We start from the raw sequence: 24,926 nt of genomic DNA, 5'->3' as shown, positions 1-24,926 counted from the left end.
AGGGAGGGAAGGAAAGAGAGAAGGATGGAAGCAAAAAATGAAGGAAGGAAGGAAAGAAGGAAAGAGGTAGGGAAAGAAGAAATGAGAGAAAGAAGAAGATAAAGAAAAGGGGGATGGAAAGAAAGGTAGAGAAGGAAGGAAGGAGAGAAAGAAAGAAAAAAGGGAAGGAAGGAAGGAAAGAGGGAGTGAAGGAAGGAGGGAAAGGAGAGAAAAAGGGAGGGAAGCAAAGAGAGAAGGAAGGATGAAAGCAAAAAATGAAAGAAGGAAGTAGAGAAGAAATGAGAGAAAAAAGAGATAAAGAAAAAGGGGGAAGGAAGGAAAGGTAGAGAAGGAAGGAAGGAGAGAAGGAAAGAAAAAAGGGAAGGAAGGAAAGAGGAAGCAAAGGAAGGAGGGAAAGAAGGAAAGAAAGAGGACAGTTGGTCGCAGCAACGCTTGGCGGGTACAGCTAGTATATATACATAAAAATGTAATGTTCATTTGTGGAATATAACTCAAAAACCACTGGACGAATTGACACGAAATTTGGATACATGACACCCAACAACCCAATGTATGTCCTCCACTCAAAAAAATTGATTTTGTTATTTGGGAGTTGAAGTTGCTGGGATTTATAGTTCACCTACAATCAAAGAGCATTCTGGACCCCACCAATGATGGAATTGAACCAAACTTGTCACACAGTTCTCCCACGACCGACAGAAAATACTGGAAGGTTTTGGTGGGCAGTGTCCTTTGGTTTTGGAGTTGTAGTTCACCTACATCCAGAGATCACTGTGGACTCAAACAATGATGGATCTGGACCAAACACTACACGAATACTCAATATGCCCAAATGCGAACACTGGTGGAGTTTGAGGAAAATAGAATCTTGACATTTGAGAGTTGAAGTTGCTGGGATTTATAGTTCACCTACATTCACAGAGCTTCTGAACCCCACCAACGATAGAATTGGGCCAAACGGAACACAGAACCCCCATGACCACCAGAGTGGGCCACAGCAACATGTGGCAGGGGACGGCTAGTAAATAAATAAAGGTTTAAGGCAAGGCAATGCCTCAGGGCTAGAGCAGCTCAGCAGGAAGTGCCCGGATGAACATTACATTTTTATTTATATAGATTTACTTACTTACAGCATTTATATTCCACCCTTCTCAGGGGACTCAGGGCGGATCACAATGCACATATACATGGCAAAACATTCAACGCCATAGACACACAACATATATAGACAGAGACACAGAGACTATTTAACTTTCCAGCTTCATGAGTATATGCTTTTTGAATTCCGTCCACCAGGGGAGCTGTCGCTTCACCATTCACTTGTGACGCCGATGGAGTACTTCCTCATTCTTTTGCATGCTGCTGGAGTTTTTTATGGCATCGTAAATTAGTTAAATTAGCCTTCCCACATAGGCGGTATCTAAATTTCCTACTTAACAGATGCAACTGTCTTTTGGGCTGCAAAGAATGACGGCAAGCTAGACAAATGGCCGGAAGCTCACTCTGACTCGGGCTGGCTTCGAACTCATGACCTCTTGGTCAGTTGTGATTTTAATGCAGCTGAGTCCCAACCAACTGTACCCCAATCTGACCATAACCTTTGAGTCTATGTTGTTAGTATTCTTGGTGTCCAGCTCCGTGTTGGACAGCTAACAGTAGGAGACTGGGCACCACAATTCAAGAGAGATATTGACAAGCTGGAATGTGTCCAGAGGAGGGCGACTAAAATGATCAAGGGTCTGGAGAACAAGCCCTATGAGGAGTGGCTTAAGGAGCTGGGCATGTTTAGCCTGAAGAAGAGAAGGCTGAGAGGAGATATGATAGCCATGTATAAATATGTGAGAGGAAGCCACAGGGAGGAGGGAGCAAGCTTGTTTTCTGCTTCCTTGGAGACTAGGACGCAATGGAACAATGGCTTCAAACTACAAGAGAGGAGATTCCATCTGAACATTAGGAAGAACTTCCTGACTGTGAGAGCCGTTCAGCAGTGGAACTCTCTAACCCGGAGTGTGGTGGAGACTCCTTCTTTGGAAGCTTTGGATGGCCATCTGTCAGGGGTGATTTGAATGCAATATTCCTGCTTCTTGGCAGGGGGTTGGACTGGATGGCCCATGAGGTCTCTTCCAACTCTTTGATTCTATGATTCTGAACTCCACCAGCGATTGATTTGAACCTAATTTGCCACACAGAACTCCCATGACTAACAACAGAAAACACTAGACGGGTTGGTGGGCATTGAACTTGAGTTTGGGAGTTGTAGTTGCTGGGATTTATAGTTCACCTACAATCAAAGAGTATTCTGAACTCCACTAACTATGGAATCGAACCAAACTTGGCACACAGAACTCCCATGACCAACAGAAAACACTGGAAGGGTTTGGTGGGCATTGACCTTGAGTTTGGGAGTTGTAGTTCACCTATATCCAGAGAACACTGTGGACTCACGCAATGGTGGATCTCAACCAAACTTGGCACAAATACTCAATATGCACAAATGTGAACACTGGTGGAGTCTGGGGAAAATAGACCTTGACTTTTGGGAGTTGTAGTTGCTGGGATTTATAGTTCATTACAATTAAAGAACATTCTGAACTCCACCAATGATAGAATTGGCTCAAACTTCCCACATTGAATCCCCATGACCATCAGAAAATACTGTGTTTTCTGATGGTCTTTGGTGACCCCTCTGACACCCCCTCGCGACCCCCCCCCCCCCCAGCGGTCCCGACCCCCAGGTTGAGAAACACTGCTGTACATCATTTTGCGACACAGTCATTCCGTTTCACTAGCAAACTGCAAGTAAAACCAATCCCTGGTATGAGATATGGGCACATACATACCTTTTAATAATGCTATGTATGGAGACGCAACATCTCTCATGAAGATCTTCCATAAGTATTTTTCAAAATACACCACGTGTAAGATAGCATACGTTTCTAAGATTTGTGTCAGTTATAATTTGCGTGACACACTGATTTGTCACGACACACAATTTGGAAAGCTCTGCTCTAAAGTAAAATAAATCAACTTACTTTACTTACTTACTTAGGCGATCCCTCATTGTCCGAGTAGGATTGTCTTCCAAGATCATGGTGAGTACATAGGTGACTGTGGAGCCCTATTCTTGATCCGCATGTTCTCCCGCAGTGAGGGCATTGGTTTCCAGGTGGAAGGCAGTCTCGGTCGGGGTTGGCTTGATGTGCCTTCCTCTTGGTACGTTTCTCTTTTTGCCCTCCATTTGTGCCTCTTCAAATTCTACAGCACTGCTGGTCACAGCTGACTTCCAGCTGGAGCGCTCAAGGGCAGGGCTTCCCAGTTCTCAGTGTTTATGCCAGAGTTATTAAGGTTGGCTTTGGGCTTATATTTAAATCTCTTCTCCTGCCAACCAACATTCTGTTTTCCGTTCTTGAGCAACTGCTTTGGGAGATGGTGGTCGGGCATTCGAACAACATGGCTGGTCCAGCGGAGCTGATGGCAGAGGACTATTGCTTCAGTGCTGGTGGTCTTTGCTTCTTCCAGCACACTGACATTTATCTGCCTGTCTTCCCAAGAGATTGGAAGGATTTTTCAGAGACAACGCTGACGGAATTGTTCTAGGACAGCGGTGCTCGACCTGGGGTTCGCGACCCCCAGGAGGGTCGCTGGGCCATTTTCTGGGGGTGGTGAAGGCGCCTCGGTTGGCCCCGCCACCTCCGCCTCTTCAAAATGGCTGCAGGCCCCGAGCGGCAGGGGCGCGGGGGTGGCGAGGGCCCTTTGCGCATGGCTTTGCCTTGCACGAAGCCTCTCTCGCCACCCTCGCGCTCCCGCTGAGCGGCAGGAGCGCGGGGGAAGGCGAGGACCCCTTCGTGCCATCCGGCAGGGATGTGTACCAGGCAAGAGGCTCCACGTAAGGCCAGGCCGCGTGGGGGATCCTCCCGTGCCAGCTTTCACTGCCTGCCGGGCTTGCCGGAGGCACGAGCTTCCCTGCCGGATCTGGGCCCAGACTCCAGAATGCAATGTCAAGGTATGTATATTTTCCCGAAACTTCTCCAGTATTTTATGTTGGTAATGGGAGTTCTGTATGCCAGGTTTGGATCAATTCCATGATTGTCAGAGTTCAGAATGCTTTTTGATGGCAGGTGAACTATACATCCAAGCAACTGCAACGCCCAAATGTCAGGGTCTATTTTCCCCAAACTCCATCAGTGTTCAAATTTGGGCATATTGAGTATTTGTGCCACGTTTGGTCCAGATCCATAGTTGTTTGGGTTCACAATGCTCTCCAGATGTAGGTGAACTACATCTCCGCTAAATCACTGTCAATTCCTCCCAAACTCCTCCAGTATTTTTTGTTTGACATAGGAGTTCTGTGTGGAGGTATCAGTGGTCTGTGGAAGTCAGAGTTGAATCGGTTGAAGGTACTGCAAATCCCATCATCTGTTTTCCATACTCCCCCAATCATATTTTTCTGATTAATTACAATGGTTTAATTATGCTGAATTTGTAACAATGAAAGCACATCCTGCCTATCAGATATTTACATTACAATTCGTAACAGTAGCAAAATTACAGTTATAAAGGAGCAACAAAAATAATTTTATGGTTGGGGGTCACCACCACATGAGGAAGCATATTTAGGGGTTCCGGTGTTAGAAAGGTTGAGAACCACTGTTCTAGGAGTTGCATGGGACGTCTGTAATAGTTCACGTCTCATAGGTGTATAGCAGGGTTGGGAGGACAATGGCTTTATAAACAAGCCCCTTTGGTCTCCCTATGGATGTCCCGGTCCTCAAACACTCTGTGCTTCATTCGGAAAAATGCTGCACTTGCAGAGCTCAGGCGGTGTTGTATTTCAGTGTCAATGTTGACTTTTGTGGAGAGGTGGCTGCCAAGGGAGCGGAAATAGTCAACATTTTCTAATGTTACACCAAAAGAGATTGAATCCAGGAGGACCCGCAGTTTGGGGGTCCTCCTGGATTCGTCACTTACATTTGAGGCTCAGGCGTCGGTGGTGGCCGGGAGGGACTTTGCACAATTGAGACTCGTGCGCCAATTGCGACCATACCTTGGGAAGGCGGATCTGGCCAGGGTGATCCACGCCTTAGTCACCTCTAGACTGGACTACTGCAATGCACTTTACATGGGGCTGCCCTTGAAAACGGCCCGGAAATTTCAGATGATCCAACGGGTGGCAGCCAGGTTGTTAACTGGAGCTCCTTACAGAGAGCAGTCCCTCCTGTTCAAGGAGCTCCACTGGCTGCCATTCATCTACCGGACCCAATTCAAGGTGCAGGTTCTTACCTACAAAGCCCTGAACGGTTTGGGACCCGCCTACCTGCATGACCGCATCTCTGTTTACGAACCCACATGATCTCTTCGTTCATTTGGAGAGGCCCTGCTCACGATCCCACCTCCATCACAAGCGCAATTGGTGGGGACAAGGGAGAGGGCCTTCTCGGTGGTGGCCCCTCGACTCTGGAACACGCTCCCCAAGGACATTAGGCATGCCCCAACTTTGGCAGTCTTTAAGAGGAGCTTGAAAACGTGGTTGTTCCAGTGTGCCTTCCCAGAATAAGGAAACCCTAAGCAACATGTCCCCAATCACACTTTACTAATGATCTCTCTCCAAATACCCATCCTAGTTATATGTCACCTTGTCATGCCCAGCACTTTTTAAAATTTTAATTATTACAATTGGCCTGCCATAGGTTTTTAATGCGCCGTGGTGTTATTGTTACTGTTTATTGCTTTGTTTATGAGTTTATTTATTGTATTGTCGAAGGCTTTCATGGCTGGAATCACTAGGTTCTTGTGGGTTTTTTCGAGCTATAGAGCCATGTTCTAGAGGCATTTCTCCTGACGTTTCGCCTGCATCCATGGCAAGCATCCTCAGAGGTTGAGAAGGTCTGTTGGAAGTAGGAAAAATGGGTTTATATATCTGTGGAATGGCTGGGGTGGGGCAAGGAGCTCTCCCCTGCTGCAGTTAGGTGTGAATGTTTAGCTGATCACCTTCATTAGCATTTGAAGGCCTGCCTGAGTCTGGGAAAATCTGTTGCTGGGAGACTCAGGCAGGCCTTCAAATGCTAATGAAGGTGATCAGCTAAACATTCACACCTAACTGCAGCAGGGGAGAGCTCCTTGCCCCACCCCAGCCATTCCACAGATATATAAACCCATTTTTCCTACTTCCAACAGACCTTCTCAACCTCTGAGGATGCTTGCCATGGATGCAGGCGAAACGTCAGGAGAAATGCCTCTAGAACATGGCTCTATAGCCCGAAAAAACCCACAAGAACCTAGTTTATTTATTGTCTGTATTGTTGTTGTTGCTTTTTTACTGATGTGTTTGGACTCGGCCTCTTGTAAGCCGCACCGAGACCTTTGGGAGATGGTAGCGGGGTATAAATAAAGAATTATTATTATTATTATTATTATTATTGGCTGGTGACTGCTGGAAGAGCAATTCCAGAAAATCAAATATGAGATTAACTCAATGAAGGGAATCAAAGGACCAGGCCTGTAGCGAGGGGGTGGTTTTAGGGGTTCAACCCCCCCCCCCGAAATGTTTCAGATTTTTTTTAAAAACCTGGTTTACTCATGAATTTTAACTGGTTAACCCAATCCCCATGCTGCTAAGTCTATGAGACACAAAAAATTAAGAGTCCCTCCAGAACTATAAGCACTATCTCAAGCAAATATTGACAATTTATTCACACTGTCATTACTTGCAGCAATAGCCGATGTAGCGAAGCAACCAAGTTGGGGGTGTGTGTGTTGAATGCTCTCATTAAGGAGGCCAGACTTGGTGGAGGTGGTTGACAGGGGTGGAGATGCAGGCTATTGAAGGCTGTTCTGCCCCCTGCTGTGCTCTTTGCTTCAGCGTGAGCTAAGAGGCAGGTTTCAACCCCCCCCCCCGAAATTTTCAACCCTCCCCAAAATTTTCAACCCCCCCCCCAAATTGTCACACCCCCCCCTCAAAATTGTCAACCCTCCCCGAAATTTTTTTCTGGCTACGGCCCTGCAAAGGACTCACCACAAATTGCAAAATACACACACCCAGCCACTGTATTATAACAACACAGCAACCGAGCTTTGTTTTATTTGTCCTTTCAATGTACATGCTACTGAGGCATTTCATACAATTTACAGGAAAGTTATGAAAAACAGGATTTGTATCGGAAAGAGAAGAAACAAAGAGTCTCGGGGGGAAATTTCTCAGCAAGCAATGATCACTGGAAAAACAACACATCATGAAGAAGAAGAGGGGGAACATCCAGGAAGAAAGGAAAACCATACAGTTCCCCCACCCCAATATCCATAACGTTTTCCATGGGACGTTCCTTTATTTTGACTCTTAAGTGAAAGAATGTCACAGTAGACAGGAAGACGAAATGGCCAAAAGGAGGTCTCGCACACTCGCCAATGCACACAACAACGCACCCAATTCCCACGCGCCACATTTATCCCTGCTACTGGTCCAGGATTCAAAACTTTGTACTCGGCACTCGAGAAATCGCCCATCCCTCATTTCGTGATAAACTATACAAGATTACACTGTACACGGAGTTAAAATTACCAAAAAAGTTTCGTTTTCCGTATTTACAAAAATCTGTACACACATTTTGTTTGTTTGCAAAACCCACAAAAAAGTCATCTATAATATATATATATGTATGTATATCACAAGTCGCTACACCAAAATATTAAAAAATGGGGGAAAATTATACATTTCTCTTTTCTCTCTCTATTTCTTCCATTATTTTCAAAAAGGGGTTTTATTTCAAAGGGGACCGAGGCAGACAAACAGACAGAGACATTATTTATCCCGACAATAAGACTGGTTAAGAAAGCTGCGCGTTGCTCACTTTACCTGGGAGAACGAAGCGCGGAGCAGCGACATCTTTTACTCGAAGCGGCTGAAATCCTGTCAGCCAGGAGGGGAGATTGTGTGCGGTAGGTATATCAGGACGTTATGTACAGAAATGTTGAAACTAGATTAAGGACCTCTTTGGCTAACATTTTGGCATGGATGTATTTTAAAAAAGAGCAATAAAAGAGGCTGTTTTTCTCTCCATCACTCTCCTCGAAATGTGCTACATGTATAACAGCCATGGGCAAACTTCGGCCTTCCTTCCAAGTGTTTTGGATTTCAACTCCTGTGACTGGCCTCAAAGCCAGTCACAGGAGCCAGAAGTAGCAACAGCAGATAAGGAATTGAGTGAAGAGCTGAGTAATAAGAAAGGTTCCCAGGAAAAACCACCTGTGGGAGTTGAAATCCAAAACACTTGGAAGGAGTATTGTCGAAGGCTTTCATGGCCGGAATCACTGGGTTGTTGTAGGTTTTTTCGGGCTATATGGCCATGGTCTAGAGCAGTGTTTCTCAACCTGGGGGTCGGGACCCCTGTGGGGGTTGCGAGGGGGTGTCAGAGGGGTCGCCAAAGACCATCAGAAAATATAGTATTTTCTGTTGGTCATGGGGGTTCTGTGTGGAAAGTTTGGTCCAATTCTATCATTGGTGGGATTCAGAATGCTTTCTCATTGTGGGTGAACAATAAATCCCAACAACTACAACTCCCAAATGGCAAGGTCTATTTTCTCCAAACTCTACCGGTGTTCACATTTCATAGAATCATAGAATCAAAGAGTTGGAAGAGACCTCATGGGCCATCCAGTCCAACCCCCTGCCAAGAAGCAGGAATATTGCATTCAAATCACCCCTGACAAATGGCCATCCAGCCATTTGGGCATATTGAGTATTTGTGCCAAGTTTGATCCAGATCCATCATTACTTGAGTCCACAGTCTGGATATAGGTGAACTACAACTCCAAAAACTCAAGGTCAATGTCCACCAGACCTTCCCAATATTTTCTCTTGGTCATGGGAATTCTGTGTGCCATGTTTGATTCAATTCCATCATTGATGGAGTTCAGAAGGCTCTTTGATTTAAGGTGAACTATAAATCCCAGCAACTCCAGCATTACCAAATGACAAAATCAATCACCCCCAACCCCACCAGTATTCAAATTTTGGGCGTATCAGGTATTTGTGCCAAATTTGGTCCTGCATATCAGATATTTACATTACAATTCATAACAGTATCAAAATTACAGTTATGAAGTAGCAACAAAAATAACGTTATGGTTGGGGGTCACCACAACATGAGGACCTCTACTAAGGGGGTCACGGTATTAGGAAGGTTGAGAACCACTGGTCTAGAGGCATTCTCTCCTGACGTTTCGCCTGCATCTATGGCAAGCATCCTCAGAGGTAGTGAGGTGACTACTTCTGAGGACGCTTGCCATAGATGCAGGCGAAACATCAGGAGAGAATGCCTCTAGACCATGGCCATATAGCCCGAAAAAACCTACAACCCACTTGGAAGGAGGGCTGAAGTTTGCCCGTGCCTGATGTATAACAACCCAGGGCACACCCCATCAACTCCGTGGGTATCTCCCCGAAAAACATCCCTTACATCAGGCCTGCACAACATGCGGCTCGCGGGACGGATATGGCCTTCACTAGAATTTGGTGTGGTTTGCAGAGGCTCCGAACCTAAGCCGTAGTTAGAGGGAAGTCATACGCAATGCATACCCACCATCCTCCCTTTCAAATTTTTTGCCTCTTTACGTTTCTTTTTGCAATGCACCAAAGATACTAAACTAACTTGGCTCCGTTGCTCTTTTGTTTTGTTTGCATCTGGGTCACCTATGTCGTCTCCTCGGGGAAAACTGTTGTAGATCAGCCAGAGGCTGATGGTTTGATTAGTGATTTAGTAAGGATTTTGGGCTTTCCTGAGGCACAAAGTGATGGGCCATCAAGTCTGGGAAATTATGGTTCTCTCTGTGAGAAAACTGGCTCGAAAAGTGCAGAGACTCAAGTCCAGTCAGAGGAGTCAGAAGTAGCAACAGCAGATAAGGAATTGAGTGAAGAGCTGAGTTATAAGAAGGGTTCCCAGGAGAAACCACCTGTAGCTACGGAGATCAACAAAAGTCTTTGTTTACAATTTGGAGCCAAAAATAGATTGCATCGGTCAGAAAAATTACGTGGGAAAGTTGTGGAGAAAAGTCACAGGAGAGACGTAATGCTTTCATGGGTGTCTAATAAACAAGTTGTTTACCTTAAGGGTAACACAATGCTGCGTTAAGAGCGAAAAGCTAAGCCTGAGTTCTCTTGTTCTTGGTTCAAGCCTTGGTTTTGGATTTAATATATCATGGAAGATTTCTATGTTCCTGTTCATGTACTCAATGTTCAAGTTTTTACTAGTTATGTCTTCTTGCTTGTGGACTTTTGCTCTACCTAGGATTTCTGGCTGTTCCTGGACTTTGTCACCTCTGGAACTTTATGAGACATTTGGATTATGATCCCCAACGCTTTACTTATCGCATGTGATGAAGTCCTAAGTTTCTCCCTCACAAATGAGGTAAATTGGCGATTATCCCTTCCACAGGAGGAGGAGACGAAGGAGGCAACCCAGAGGCAAAGAAAAAGAAAGAGCAGCGGAGGCAAGAGCTGAGGCACTTCTTTCCCGCAGAAAAGAACTACAACTCACCACGACATTGAGGGACAGCTGGGAAGTTCAGGCTAATCCGCTTTGTGGCTCGATTTGAAGGAAAGGTGCCCTCTTGAAAACCTGAAGCGAGGTGCTAAAGAGGTTGAGGCCATTTTAATTTAGGCCCCTCATTCCTGCCAAGACATTCAGGCCTGCCTTACGACAAGGCCGTTTCCTTCAACGTCATCTTGGTGTTGAATCGATGCTATGAAAACTGTACTCCAAGTGTCCCAACACCAAAGACTCCTTTATAAGAAAGGAACATGGGAAGTACTCATCTGATATACGTCAAACCATTGCAAAAGTGAGGCAAAAGTACAAAAAGTGTGTGTTTGTGTGTGTGTAGAGGGGGAATGGCATCAAAACCGTAATTTATAGGAATTCAATTGACTTCCATTTTTCCTTTTGGAAAATTACATCTCTCTGTGTATGTATAAAACCACAAGTATGTTAACCAGGCATGGCAGAAAATGAGTCGCTTCAGCATGTCAAGTAAATATTAGTGCAGAAAAGGTGGGTTTTCCTTCCCCACGGTATAAATAAGCTTTGCGCATGGCGAACAATTAAATAAACCAGCACACCCAGTACACCGATGCTCTTCAGTGAAGGATTAAAATGCCTTATATCAAGTAATTAAAGTGTATGTAGTGCAAAACAAATGTTACAACCGAGCCTGACGCACATGCTGCTTTGCGCTAGTTTCCACGTCAGGCAAACATGTGGTGCCTGAAATCACGGACATGTTATATGTACATACGTGTCACATTTGGTACAATGTCCTTAAGCCACAGAAATACCCAAGTACTTAATTTCTTTATATATATATATATACATCAATGTATAAATTCTGCACGTGCATAGGCGCACCCAATTTTACCTTTAAAAAAATCGACCACCATTATCATTGCAGTTAACACAAGCACAGACTGGGGGAAAAAATAATATATATATACATAAACATGTATAATTAGATCCAAGACCTGCTCCCAGACGCCCCAAGGCTCAGAGAGTTTGTGCTTCTAAGTCGTGCAGTCATTTGTGTGCCCTCTTCTTTTAAGCTCGGCCTTCTTCCGGCTCAGGGAAATAAACCAGACCAGTCCTAAATCTCCCATGTTGGAATAGAGGACATGTGCAGCTAAGGAGAGAAACGCCGGTCGTGTGGCAGGCACTCGTATCCGCTCACAGCCGCCACTCGTCCCATGCAACGGACCGTCAAGAGGAATCCCCTGTTCTCCTCCATGCCCGGGAGGGGACAGACAGGGTTTTTGTATTGAAGACACACATATATAGACACATACACACACACACACATATATATCCAACCATACCGTGCTTCTTTTCCCATACTCTAAGTGGTAGCAAATCAAGGCACGCTGTACTACTAAATTGGTAGCATTTCGGTTAGCCCATATTGCTCACTGGGGGAGATCCACCGTTTTCAACTGGCCGCTGGGCCTCGCGGGGCCGTACAGAGTTACGGACGCAATGTGATTGTTCTGCATCACCTGGACAGGAAAACCAAAGGAACACAGGGGTAAAAACTTCTCCAAAATGGCTGCAATTTCCTATAGCTCATTTTAAAAAAAATCATAACATTATTGGGTTGTGTAAGCAGAAAATGTTAGGTAGATAATACACTGTTAGATAGGATTGCATTGTCTGTAACCCCATTGTGTAAAAACTGGTTGAAAGTACAGTTCTATGTTATTTAATAAAGTTTCTATTGCCATTATGAATAAAAGGGGTGAAAGAGGGCATCCCTGTCTTGTTCCCTTGCTTATTTTTATACTTTTTGACTCTTGTGAATTTATTAACATTTTAGCCTCTTGGGTGTCATATATTGCGTCTATAGCATTGATGAATTGAAATCCAAAATCCATTTCTTTCATTAGCAATTTTAAATAATCCCAATTCAAATTGTCAAATGCTTTTTCAGCATCTAAACTGAGTAGAGCTAATTCTTCCTGATTGTGTTTTTCAAAGTATTCAATTGTATTTAATATAATTCTCACATTATCGTTGATCTGCCTATTTGGGAGGAAGCCTGATTGTTCTTCTTTCACCCATTCGCTTAAAAAAGTCTTTAATCTTTCCGCAAGAATACTCGTAAAAATTTCATAATCGGTGTTTAAAAGTGAGATAGGCCTGTAATTTTTAACATCTTGTGGGTCTTGATTTTCCTTGTGTATCATTGTAATATGGGCTACTTTCCATGATTCTGGTATTTTATTTTGCTCGTTTAAAATCCCATTCATTAGTTTTCGTAGGTGCGGGGTCAGTTCATCTTTCATAACTTTGTAGTAAGAGGCTGTAAAGCCATCTGGGCCCGGCGCTTTATTTCCATCCATTCTCATAATTGCATTTTTAATTTCTTCCTCAGTTATTTCTTTGTTCAGATTTTGTCTTTGTTGGTCTGTTATTTTTGATAGATTTTGTTTGTTCAAAAAAGACATGACCTCTTCTTTTTTTATTTGGTCTTTGGTGTAAAGTTTTTGGTAATATTTATGAAATTGCTTCATGATATCTTGATTATTTGTATATTATTTGCCCTCTGTTTCTATTTCTGTTATTATTTGCCTCTGTTTTTTCTGCTGAATCTTCCTGGAGAGCCAGCGTCCCGGCTTATTTGCATGTTGAAAATCTTTTTGTTTAATAAATTTCAATTGTTTAGCCAATTGTTCTGTTTCTAGCTTTTCTCTTTGGGTGTGCCAGAATTTTAAGTCCTGTTCTTTCTTTTTGTCAGTAGGGTTCTGTTTTAAATTTCCCTCCAGCATAGTTATCTGTTGGGTTACCTTTTCCATTTTTTGCCTCTCTAATCTCTGTTTGAACGTGTTTTGTTGGATAAGGTGCCCTCTCATTACAGCCTTACTGGCATCCCAGACTATTTGTAATGGTACTTCTTTAGATAAGTTAATTTGAAAGTACTCCTTTAATATTTCTTTATTTTTATGTATATCTTCTTCAGATTTTATGAGGCTGTCATTTGGTCTCCATCTATAGGTTCTCTTTGATTTGTTAAGTGTAAGTTCTATGGGGCAGTGGTCTGATAATATTCTCGGTTGAATTTTAATTTTTGCCGTTTTTATAAGTATTGTATTTGAGGCCCAGATCATGTCAATTCTAGACCACGATTGGTGACGATCTGAGAAGAAAGTATAATCTATTTCTTTTGGGTGCATTTTTCTCCAAAGGTCAATCAGGTCAAATTCTTGTTTCAGAAACGATCCGGAATTAAAAGGTATGAGTCAACAAAGAAAATTATAAAATAAGAGCATACGCAGATGATATAATCTGCATTGTCAACAAGTAGGTTAAGTAGGTGGCGATGTGGAACTGAAACGACAGGCAAAAGAAACTGAGTCATGACCATGTGACTGTTGTAGTCCACCTTTTGATTGTTCCTGCACCTGATCTCACTAGGTAACCTGGGCCTGCTAGTCAGCCTGGTGACATTGGGGATTCTGGGCCTGGAAGCCAGCAGGAGAGCCAAGATATTTTAAGCCCTAAAAATGAACAGTCTGTGTCTGAAGGCCACATTCCAGAAAGGAGGTTTGCTATGGAAGCAAGGTCAGAAACTGAACTGAGCTCAGAGGATGAAAATGAAAGTCTAGGTCAGTGGTTCTCAACCTGGGGTCCCCAGATGTTTTTGGCCTACAACTCCCAGAAATCCTAACAGCTGGTAAACTGGCTGGGATTTCTGGGAGTTGTAGGCCAAAAACATCTGGGGACCCCAGGTTGAGAACCACTGGTCTAGGTGGACAGACTAATGAGCAGTTAGATAGGAGATTTACATTCTGTCAACATAGAGCTTCTCTGGAGAGTTTACAAAGGTCAAGACATCTATTAGCCAAGAAGTCCTTATCAGTTTTCCAGGGAGAAGCATGATTTTCTGTCTATATTAGCAAGACCAGCAGATTTTTTCATCAGTCTAGACAATGTTGGTGTTTTGAGTATAGAACTTCTGTCAAGTCAAGGGATTTCTAGTTCCGTGTTTCCTTTTGTTCATGTTTCGTGCTTCCAAGATTTTGAAGACCCTTCCTGAATCTCATGTTTTGGATTTGTTTGGCTCTTATGTTCCTGGTTTTTGATGCTACTCATGTAGTTTGAATTTTGATATTTGGACTTTGGTTTTTTATACTATTTTGCTGAATTGCTTTTCATATACAAGGGGTATTTTTTAAGTAAGGTCCGTTTTTGTTGTAGACACTAGTAGTTCGCGCGCATACCGCAACGAGCGCGTGCGTCGTGGACCGGCATGCCTCGGGAACAACTGTGTTCAGTTTCCTCTCTGTAGCTAACCTGTACATTTCTGTTCTGTGCTTTAAAAATGTTTAAGACTATCAACTCACCCTCCGCATGTGAGGTTCACTCAGTGATACGTTTTTTGTCAGCAAGGAACCTGCCTGCAGCAGAAATTCATTGACAGATTTGTGAAGTGTATGGTGATACTGTTATGAGTGAAAGCAAAGTGCGTAAGTGGGTACGACAATTCAAAGATGGCCGTGACAACCTTCATGATGAGGACCACTCCAGCCACCCTTCTTTGATTACAGACGATTTGGTGGCTTTTGGTGGCGGCAAGTTTTTATGAAGAGGGTATTTTAAAATTGGTTCAGAGGTATGATAAGTGTTTTAACAAACTTGGCAACTATGTCGAAAAATAGAGTGAAGTATGTACTTTCAGAAAATAAATGTACTTTTTTGAAATAAACTTTCGTATCGTACTTATGTTCCAACGGACCTTACTTAAAAAATACCCCTCGTATATATGCTTGTGCCATTCCTATCATATATTTTATAATATTTGGCCAATTTTTATTACAAAACTTCCTTCTATTTCCTTCTATTTTGGGTGGGAAACAGAAGGGGAAAACACTGAAGATACCCAGATGCTATGCTATGCTATGGGGATGTAAAATTGAAGCCTGAATACTGTGTGCCTTGAAGTCATTTCCAACTTACAATCACCTTAACATAAAAGAATTCCAGCACAGGAACATGGAGGAATGTCTAATGCAAATCATGGGTTTTATCTCCTAGCATGTCCTGTTTCCAAAGGAGCTCAGAAACACAGCCAATATTTCAGGTGATGTATTGTCGAAGGCTTTCATTGCCGGAATCAATGGGTTGTTGTAGGTTTTTTCGGGCTATGTGGCTATGGTCTAGAGGCGAAACGTCAGGAGAGAATGCCTCTAGACCAGTGTTTCTCAACCTGGGGGTCGGGACCCCTGGAGGGGTCACCAGGGGGTGCCAGAGGGGTCACCAAAGACCATCAGAAAACACAATATTTTCTGTTGGTCATGGGGGTTCTGTGTAGGAAGTTTGACCCAATTCTATCATTGGTGGGGTTCAGAATGCTTTTTGATTGTAGGTAAACTATAAATCCCAGCAACTACAACTCCCAAATGTCAAGGCCTATTTTCCCCAAACTCCACCAGTGTTCACATTTAGCATACTGAGTATTCATGCCATATTTGGTCCAGATCATTGTTTGAGTCCATAGTGCTCTTTGTAGGTGAACTACAACTCCCAAACTCAAGGTCAATGCCCACCAAACCCTTCCGATGTTTTCTGTTGGTCATGGGCATTCTGTGTGCCAAGTTTGGTTCAATTCCATCCTTGGTGGAGTTCAGAATACTCTTTGATTGTAGGTGAATCATACATCCCATCAACTACAAATTCCAAATTATGTTTCATAACAGGAGAAAAAGTAATTTAAAAGTAAGTTATGAATTAGCAAAAGAATGTTATGGTTGGAGGTCACCACGACATGAGGAAATGTATTGAGGGGTCGTGGCATTAGGAAGGTTGAGAAACACTGCTCTAGACTATGGCCATATAGGCCGAAAAAACCTACAACAACCCATTTCAGGTGATCACAAACAAAACTGCAATGTGACTTCCCTTCTTCATTTGCTTCCCATACCTCAAAGATCATCCGCTGCAGTCCAAAACAAAACGTCGATCCAAATGGGTTTGTGTTGTTTGGAGAGGACGACCTGGGAAAAAACAAAACAAAACATAAGCCAGACATAAGAGATTCCAAAGAAAACAAGTGAGAAAGTGAGCAGACATTTCTGGAACACATTTTAACAACCTGAGCCTAATACATGCTTTTAATGGATTCCAATTGCATCTGTAAAGCTTTCAAGAGGTCTCGGAAAGATTTGAAAAGGTTTTGTTTCTTTAAGTCAGGCCTATCTGACCTCCTTGCTCCACGTTACAGGTGCAAACTGTTGGTTTGGAAATTGGTTTCCTGAAACTTCCTGTGTAGGAGCCTATCCTTTCCACAGCAAATTTTCTGTTTACAACCCTTAAAACCTTTCTATTTTGTTAGCTAAGGTACTGTTGGGGTTCAGCAGCAAGGTTCCCTGCAGGAAGAAGGGGATGATGGGCTTCCCATTGACGAGTCTGTGTGTGATCAGAGTGATTTGCAGGCCTCAGAGAGAAGTACCGGAAGTTGCAGAGGAAACAGGGGATGTTTATGTCATTTTTATCCCGCCCATTTCAGCCCGAAGGCGACCACCCTGAGTTGGGAACGGGTTGGAAACCACATTTTACATCATTAGGACTCTCTTTCTGGTAGCAACTTGAAATCCAATTAGACTTCAATCCAAGTGACAGAGAAGATGTTTAGCTGCTGTATCGGACTGGATGAGAGCTAACAAATTGAAATTGAATCCAGACAAGACAGAGGTCCTACTGGTCAGTCGGAAGGCCGAACAGGGTATAGGGTTACAGCCTGTGTTAGACGGGGTTACACTCCCCCTGAAGACGCAGGTTCGCAGCTTGGGAGTGATCCTGGACTCATCGCTGAGCCTGGAACCCCAGGTCTCAGCAGTGGCCGGGAGAGCTTTCGCACAATTAAAACTTGTGCGCCAGCTGCGCCCGTACCTTGGGAAGTCGGATCTGGCCACGGTGGTCCACGCTCTTGTCACATCCCGGCTGGATTACTGCAACGCACTCTACGTGGGGTTGCCTTTAAAGACTGCTCGGAAACTTCAACTAGTCCAGCGAGAAGCAGCCAGATTGCTCACCGGAGCGGCGTACAGGGAGCACACCACCCCCCTGTTGCGTCAGCTCCACTGGCTGCCGATCCAATTCCGAGCACAATTTAAAGTGCTGGTTTTGACCTATAAAACCCTATACGGTTCCGGCCCAGTGTACTTGTCCGAACGGATCTCCCTCTACATCCCACCTCGAAGTTTAAGATCTTCTGGGGAGGCCCTGCTCTCGACCCCGCCAGTGTCACAAGTGAGGCTGGCGGGGACGAGGAGCAGGGCCTTCTCAGTGGCGGCCCCCCGCCTGTGGAACTCACTCCCCGGGGAGATCAGATCGGCGACTTCCCTTCTAGCATTTAGGAAAAAACTAAAGACCTGGATGTGGGACCAAGCTTTTGGTCGCTCTGACAACTAACTCAAGGACCTGGCGATAGACAAGGACAAACGGAATAGAACGGATGTATGGACTCTGATATATGGACTCTGACATGAGATTGTTTTAGGATTTATGATTTTATTATGTATTGATGTTTTAATTTAACTGCTGAATTGTTATATTTTTTGGATTACTTGTTGTGTGATTTGGGCATCTAATTGTGTCCTCCCTGTAAGCCGCCCTGAGTCCCCCTCGGGGTGAGAAGGGCGGGGTATAAGTGAATGAAATAAATAAATAATAAATAAATAAGATCTTTACCTGTGAAGTACTACCGGTTTCTCTACTGGATGTCCAAGAAGGTCCTGAATACTGTCCCACTGTAAGAAAATGAAAATGTCTTAGAGAATGGAATGCTTTAAGAAAAGCCAGGGGAAAATTAGTGCATTTTGAGACTTCAGAATTTGGGCTTCTTAGCAATGATCCTCATTGGTGGAATACTCTCCCAGGCGAATAGGTTTTTCAGCTGAATATGGAGCCATTCCAGAGCTGTCACTCTAGGCTATGAATTTGTTAACAGCAGCACAGCACGCCACCCAACATTTGAAAGAAAGGTGCTACAGTATCTGTAGAAAATGGGGTTCTTTTCTCCAGGTAAAATGTTTATGACCCAACAGATATTATTACTTTTTTTTCCCAATCAATCAATGATTTATTACGGTCTGTGACCAGCACAACATAGAATGGGGCACAGGTGCCCAAGTAAAGGGAATCGCAGTTCCCAAGTAGATCAGATACAGTTATAAAAAGATATTATTACATAATAATAATAATAATAATAATAATAATATAATATATAATAATATTATATATTATATAATAATAATATAATAAATATAATAATATATTAATAATATAATAATAATATAATATATTAATAATATAATATAATAATAATATAAAAATAATATATAATAATATTATAATAATAATTATAATAACAAGCCACGAGAGTAAAGATGAAGATCCACCCAGAGGAAAAGTGTTCCTGCCATACATCAAGGGAACCACTGACCACATAGGGAAGCTGATGAGGAAACACAACATACAAACAATCTACAAACCCACCAAGAAAATCCAACAAATGCTACGTTCAGCAAAGGACAAGAGGGATCCTCTCACCTCTGCAGGAGTCTACCGTGTACCATGCATCTGTGGACAAGTCTACATAGGGACCACCAAACGCAGCATTGCCCAGACACGCATCAAGGAACATGAAAGGCACTGCAGACTCCTTCAACCAGAGAAGTCAGCCATAGCAGAGCACCTGATGAACCAGCCTGGACACAGCATATTATTTGAGAACACAGAAATGCTGGACCACACCAACAACCACCATGTCACACTACACAGAGAAGCCATTGAAATCCACAAGCATGTGGACAATTTCAACAGAAAGGAAGAGACCATGAAAATGAACAAAATCTGGCTACCAGTATTAAAAAAAACTCTAAAATTATAACAGCTAAACAACAGAGAGGAAAAAACCAGGCACAGATTAACACCTCCCAGCAACAGATTTTCCCAGGCTCAGGCAGGCCTTCAAATGCTAATGAAGGTGATCAGCTAAACATTCACACCTAACTGCAGCAGGGAAGAGCTCCTTGCCCCACCCCAGCCATTCCACAGATATATAAACCCATTTTTCCTACTTCCAACAGACCTCACAACCTCTGAGGAAGCTTGCCATAGATGCAGGCGAAACGTCAGGAGAAATGCCTCTAGAACATGGCTCTATAGCCCGAAAAAACCCACAAGAACCTATTATTACATTATTATTATTTTAAAATAAAGGTAAATGTTTCCCTTTGACATTGAGGCTAGTTGCGTCTGACTCTGGAGAGTGGTGCTCATTTCCATTTCAAACCATTCCAAAAGCCCCTAGAAAGGGATCATGAAACATAATGTTCAAACTTTATGATTTACTAGCTGTACCTGCTACGCGTTGCTGTGGCCAACCTTCCCTCTTTCTCTCCTTCTTTCCTTCTCTCCCTCTTTCCTTCCTTCCTTCCCGTCTTTCCTTCTCTTCTTCCTTCCTTCTCTATCTCTTTCCTTCTTCCCCCCCCCCCTTTCCTTTCTCTTCTGCTCTTTTCTTCCTTCTCTCTTTCCTTCTTTCCCTCCCTCTTTCTCTACATCTTCCCTCTTCCTTCGCTCCCTCTTTCCTTCCTTCTTTCCCTTTTTTCTTTCCTTCTCTCCTTCCTTCTCTAACTTTCCTTCCTTCCCCCTTTTTCTTTCCCTTCCTCTTTCTCTCCTTTATTCCTTCTCTACCTCTTTCCTTCCTTCTCTCTTTGCTTCCATGCTTCCTTCTCTCTTTCTTTCTTTCTTTCTTTCTTTCTTTCTTTCTTTCTTTCTTTCCCTCCCTCTTCCCTCCTTCCTTCCTTCCTTCCTTCCTTCCCTCCTTCCTTCCTTTCTTCTCTCCTTCCCTCCCCCTTTCTTCCGTATAGTCACTTAGCTTTTCGCCATTTAGCTTTTTGGAGCTTTTATGTCCCTTCTGCTGTGTTTTTCAGTGTTTTTTTGAGTGAAGGACATACATTGCGTTGTTAGGTGTCTTGTGTCCAAATTTGGGGTCAATTCCCCCAGTGGTTTTTGAGTTCTGTTAATCCCACAAACGAACATTACATTTTTATTTATATAGATTGATTTGGTGAAAATAAGATCTGTCAAGGTTTCAGAGCTGCATTATCTTGGGTTGTGCCTTACCTTGCTGTACGTTGTGCAGGTTTCCATCTGTGAATCAGTACTTTCTGTGAGAAAAGGACAAAACATTTTTCAGGAAAGGTAATATTTCAACTCTATGTTCTTTAGTACTCAATAATAATAACAGAGTAAAATAATAAATAACCTTGACTCGAATATAAGCCAAGTGGGGCTTTCTAAGCCTAAAAAGGGGCTGAAAATCTCGGCTTATACACTAGAATTCGAGGAGACCAGGGATTTCCATTTGGCCATGGAAATCCCTGTATGACTGCACAAATCACACAAACTCAATCTCAAAGAAAGCTACAGTGGTGCCCTCGCTATCCACTGGGACTCCTCTGTGGATACCAAAATCTGTGGAGGCGCAAGTCCCTTTATGTGCAGTAAATGGAGACCCTTGTTGTACAGGAGTTGATTATAAATTGTATGATTTTAGCTGTATTTGTGTTTAGATTGGCTGCAGTAATGCTGGAGCGGCCTAAGTCAGAGGAGTCCTCCATGTGCGTTGCCATGGAGACCGATGCAGGAGAGAGGGAAGTGGGAGGAGCTTAGAGGGGAGAGTTTGAAAAAACGATAGTTAAAAATCAGTTAGGGTTTAGGTTTAGAGCAGTGAGCAGTCAGGAGTTAGGTTCAGAGGAGTGAGGAGTTAGGAGTTGGGAGAGAAGGAAAGGAAAGGTGACGGAGTGACTTGTGAAGTAAAGCTTTGAGGCTTTGAAAAGCTGGGTTTGGCTATTGGAAGTTTCTCAGGCTAGTACAGCTGAATGGTGAAACATAGCTGGTATTATTTTAGTCTAAGGAGAGGCTAAAGAATAGTTTACTTAGTATTTGATCTAGGGAGGATCAACTAAGGGAAACATCACTGTATGGAAACTTTGTCTGAAACAAGTGCTCTACGTCAGAAAGATACTGTGTTACTTGAAAGAATGAACTGTTAAAGTTACAAGTATTATTCCAAGTGCAACAAGGAAAAGTTACATCTTGCAACCACACGCTATGTACTTAATAAAATTGTTAACTTTTATTTGAAGATTGCCTCAGCTCCGTCTATTCTGTGTACAAAGTGCCATTTCTCACAATATTACAACTTACCTCACGTGGTGGCAGAAACGTAGGGAAAAGTAACCAAATAAATCTACATTCTTCTCTCCAGTCACGCTACAGTATATACAGTATCATTACTACTGAGTTATTACTTTCTTAATAAAGGAGGAGGTGCAATTGAACAGCCTCCCTTCTAACTTGATGGTAAATTTGGTTCCTAATCGGCAACCTCCATTGCAAATTGGCTAAGTCTTTTTAAAATTGGGAACTGGGGTAAAATCTCCTGAATACTGGTTCCTTTCAAATTGGTGGCAACAATAAATCATCCCTCCGCTCCCCTGCTTCTTTTCACTTGTACGTATAACATGGGGGGGAAAAAAAATCAAAGTTTGCTTTAAAATATATATATTTTCAAGCCGTGAATGGTTGAATCTGTGGGTGCAGAATCCATGGATATGGAGATCCAACTGCAGTGGCAAACTCAATCTGAACAAATCTTACAACAACAGAAAAACCATTATAAGCTCCCCTTAGAGTTGCTGCAAGTCAAAAGTGACCTGAAGACACATAAACAACAAGCAAGTATAGGACAATGAATTGGGATCGGCTTTCCTGGAAAGTAAGGACAATGCTTATTTGTGGCTCTTTAAAGAGAACACTTTGTTACGATGATGAGAAATGTATGACCTTCCAGATGTTGGTTGTCAGCCGCTCCCATGATCCTTTGAACTGGACACGTCTGAGCAAAGCTCTAGGATAAAAACACCCGGAAGGCAACTGCATTTACATAATTCCTGGTCTGAATTATAGCCATTCTGGCTCCAGACTCATTGAAAAATTAGTAACTTGAATTTTGCTTTGAAAGTGGAAACAACTGCCCAGCAATGATATCCAGAGATATGAGAGAGATGCAACCGGAGAGGTTGAGAAACACTTTCTCAGCACATACAGACAAGATTGTTAAGGAAGCGGTCTGCAAACACTTAGAAACAAATGCAGTCATCGCTAATAGTCAACATGGATTTATCAAAAACAAGTCATGCCAGACTAATCTGATCTCTTTCTTCGATAGAGCTACAAGCTGGGTAGATGCGGGGAATGCCGTGGATGTGGCGTACCTGGATTTCAGTAAGGCCTTTGACAAGGTCCCCCATGACCTTCTGGCAAGGAAACTAGTCCAATGTGGGCTAGGCAAAACTACGGTGAGGTGGATCTGTAATTGGTTAAGTGGACGAACACAGAGAGTGCTCACTAATGCTTCCTCTTCATCTTGGAAAGAAGTGACGAGCGGAGTGCCATCAGGAGGGTTCCGTCCTGGGCCCGGTCCTGTTCAACATCTTTATTAATGACTAAGATGAAGGGCTCGAAGGCAGGATCATCAAGTTTGCAGACGACACCAAATTGGGAGGGATAGCCAATAGTCCAGAGGACAGGAGCAGAATTCAAAACGATCTTGACAGATTAGAGAGATGGGCCAAAACTAACAAAATGAAGTTCAACAGTGACAAATGCAAGATACTACACTTTGGCAGAAAAAATGAAATGCAAAGATACAGAATGGGGGACAATGCCTGGCTCGAGAGCAGGACGTGTGAAAAAGATCTTGGAGTCCTCGTGGACAACAAGTTAACATGAGCCAACAATGTGATGTGGCGGCAAAAAAAGCCAATGGGATTTTGGCCTGCATCAATAGGAGCATAGTGTCTAGATCTAAGGAAGTAATGCTACCCCTCTATTCTGCTTTGGTTAGACCACATCTGGAATATTGTGTCCAATTCTGGGCACCACAATTCAAGAGAGAGATTGACAAGCTGGAATGTGTCCAGAGGAGGGCGACTAAAATGATCAAGGGTCTGGAGAACAAGCCCTATGAGGAGCGGCTTAAGGAGCTGGGCATGTTTAGCCTGAAGAAGAGAAGGCTGAGAGGAGATATGATAGCCATGTATAAATATGTGAGAGGAAGCCACAGGGAGGAGGGAGCAAGCTTGTTTTCTGCTTCCTTGGAGACTAGGACGCAGAACAGTGGCTTCAAACTACAAGAGAGGAGATTCCATCTGAACATTAGGAAGAACTTCCTGACTGTGAGAGCCGTTCAGCAGTGGAACTCTCTGCCCCGGAGTGTGGTGGAGGCTCCTTCTTTGGAAGCTTTTAAGCAGAGGCTGGATGGCCATCTGTCAGGGGTGATTTGAATGCAATATTCCTGCTTCTTGGCAGGGGGTTGGACTGGATGGCCCATGAGGTCTCTTCCAACTCTTTGATTCTTTGATTCTATGATTCTAACCGAAGCCTGTTTCCTCATGCTAAATACCACTGGAGCATTGAAGCGCACCCAAATACCTGGGAGTCACCCTGGACCATGCTCTGACCTACTAGAAGCACTGCCTGAATATCAAGCAAAAGTGGGCGCTAGAAATAATATCATACGAAAACTGACTGGCACAACCTGGGGATCACAACCAGACACAGTGAAGACATCTGCCCTTGCGGTATGCTACTCTGCTGCTGAGTATGCATGCCCAGTCTGGAACACATCTCACCATGCTAAAACACTAGATGTGACGATAATAATAATAATAATAATAATAATAATAATAATGTGAGAAGGTTCTCCACTGTGCATGTGGCAGGGCACTGACTGCATTGTAGGAAATGGTCTGTGGTTTGCTCTGCTCCACACTCGCATGTTGTGGACTCTCCTTTGTGGGCCCATTTTTTAAGGTTGGCTCTGCATCTCGTGGTGCCAGAGCGCAGTCTGTTCAGCGCCTTCCAAGTCGCCCAGTCTTCTGAGTGCCCAGGAGGGAGTTTATCATCCAGTCTCAGCCACTGATTGAGGTTTTGGGTTTTAGCCTGCCACTTTTGGACTCTCAACTGCTGAGGTGTTCCTGCAAGTATTTCTATACATCTTAGAAAGCTATTTCTTGATTTAAGGCATTGGCTTGCTGGCTGATATCTGAACAGAGGATGGGCCGGAGATGTCACTGCCTTGCTCCTTTCATTATTGGCTGCTACTTCCTGACAGATGTCAGGTGGTACAATACCGGCTAAACAGTGTAATTTTTCCAGAGGTGTAGGGCACAGACACCCTGTGATAATGAGGTACGTCTCATTAAGAGCCACATCTACTGTTTTAACGTGGTGAGATGCGTCCCATACTGGGCATGCATACTCAGCAGCAGAGTAGCAAAGTGCAAGGGCAGATGTCTTCACTGTGTCTGGTTGTGATCC

At 43.5% G+C, this 24,926-nt stretch overlaps 1 protein-coding gene across 1 annotated transcript in view; it reads right to left on the bottom strand.

Annotated features, from left to right (window-relative positions):
- Nucleotides 1-7,018: 7,018 nt before the first annotated feature.
- Nucleotides 7,019-24,926, bottom strand: part of PHAF1 (phagosome assembly factor 1) — a 110,958-nt gene continuing 93,050 nt past the window's right edge. Inside the window, exons 14-17 of the mRNA XM_067471011.1 lie at nt 20,664-20,707; nt 18,225-18,283; nt 16,456-16,528; nt 7,019-12,034 (exon numbers count right to left, since the gene is read on the bottom strand). Coding sequence (XP_067327112.1) covers nt 11,945-12,034; nt 16,456-16,528; nt 18,225-18,283; nt 20,664-20,707 — 266 coding nt within the window. The 3' untranslated portion in view covers nt 7,019-11,944. The remainder of the gene's footprint in view (nt 12,035-16,455; nt 16,529-18,224; nt 18,284-20,663; nt 20,708-24,926) is intronic.

Source organism: Anolis sagrei, chromosome 8 (genome assembly GCF_037176765.1).
Source record: "Anolis sagrei isolate rAnoSag1 chromosome 8, rAnoSag1.mat, whole genome shotgun sequence".
Lineage (NCBI taxonomy): Eukaryota > Metazoa > Chordata > Lepidosauria > Squamata > Dactyloidae > Anolis > Anolis sagrei.
The sequence above is the reverse complement of the archived record's forward strand: the minus strand, read 5'-3'. Positions and strand labels throughout refer to the sequence as shown.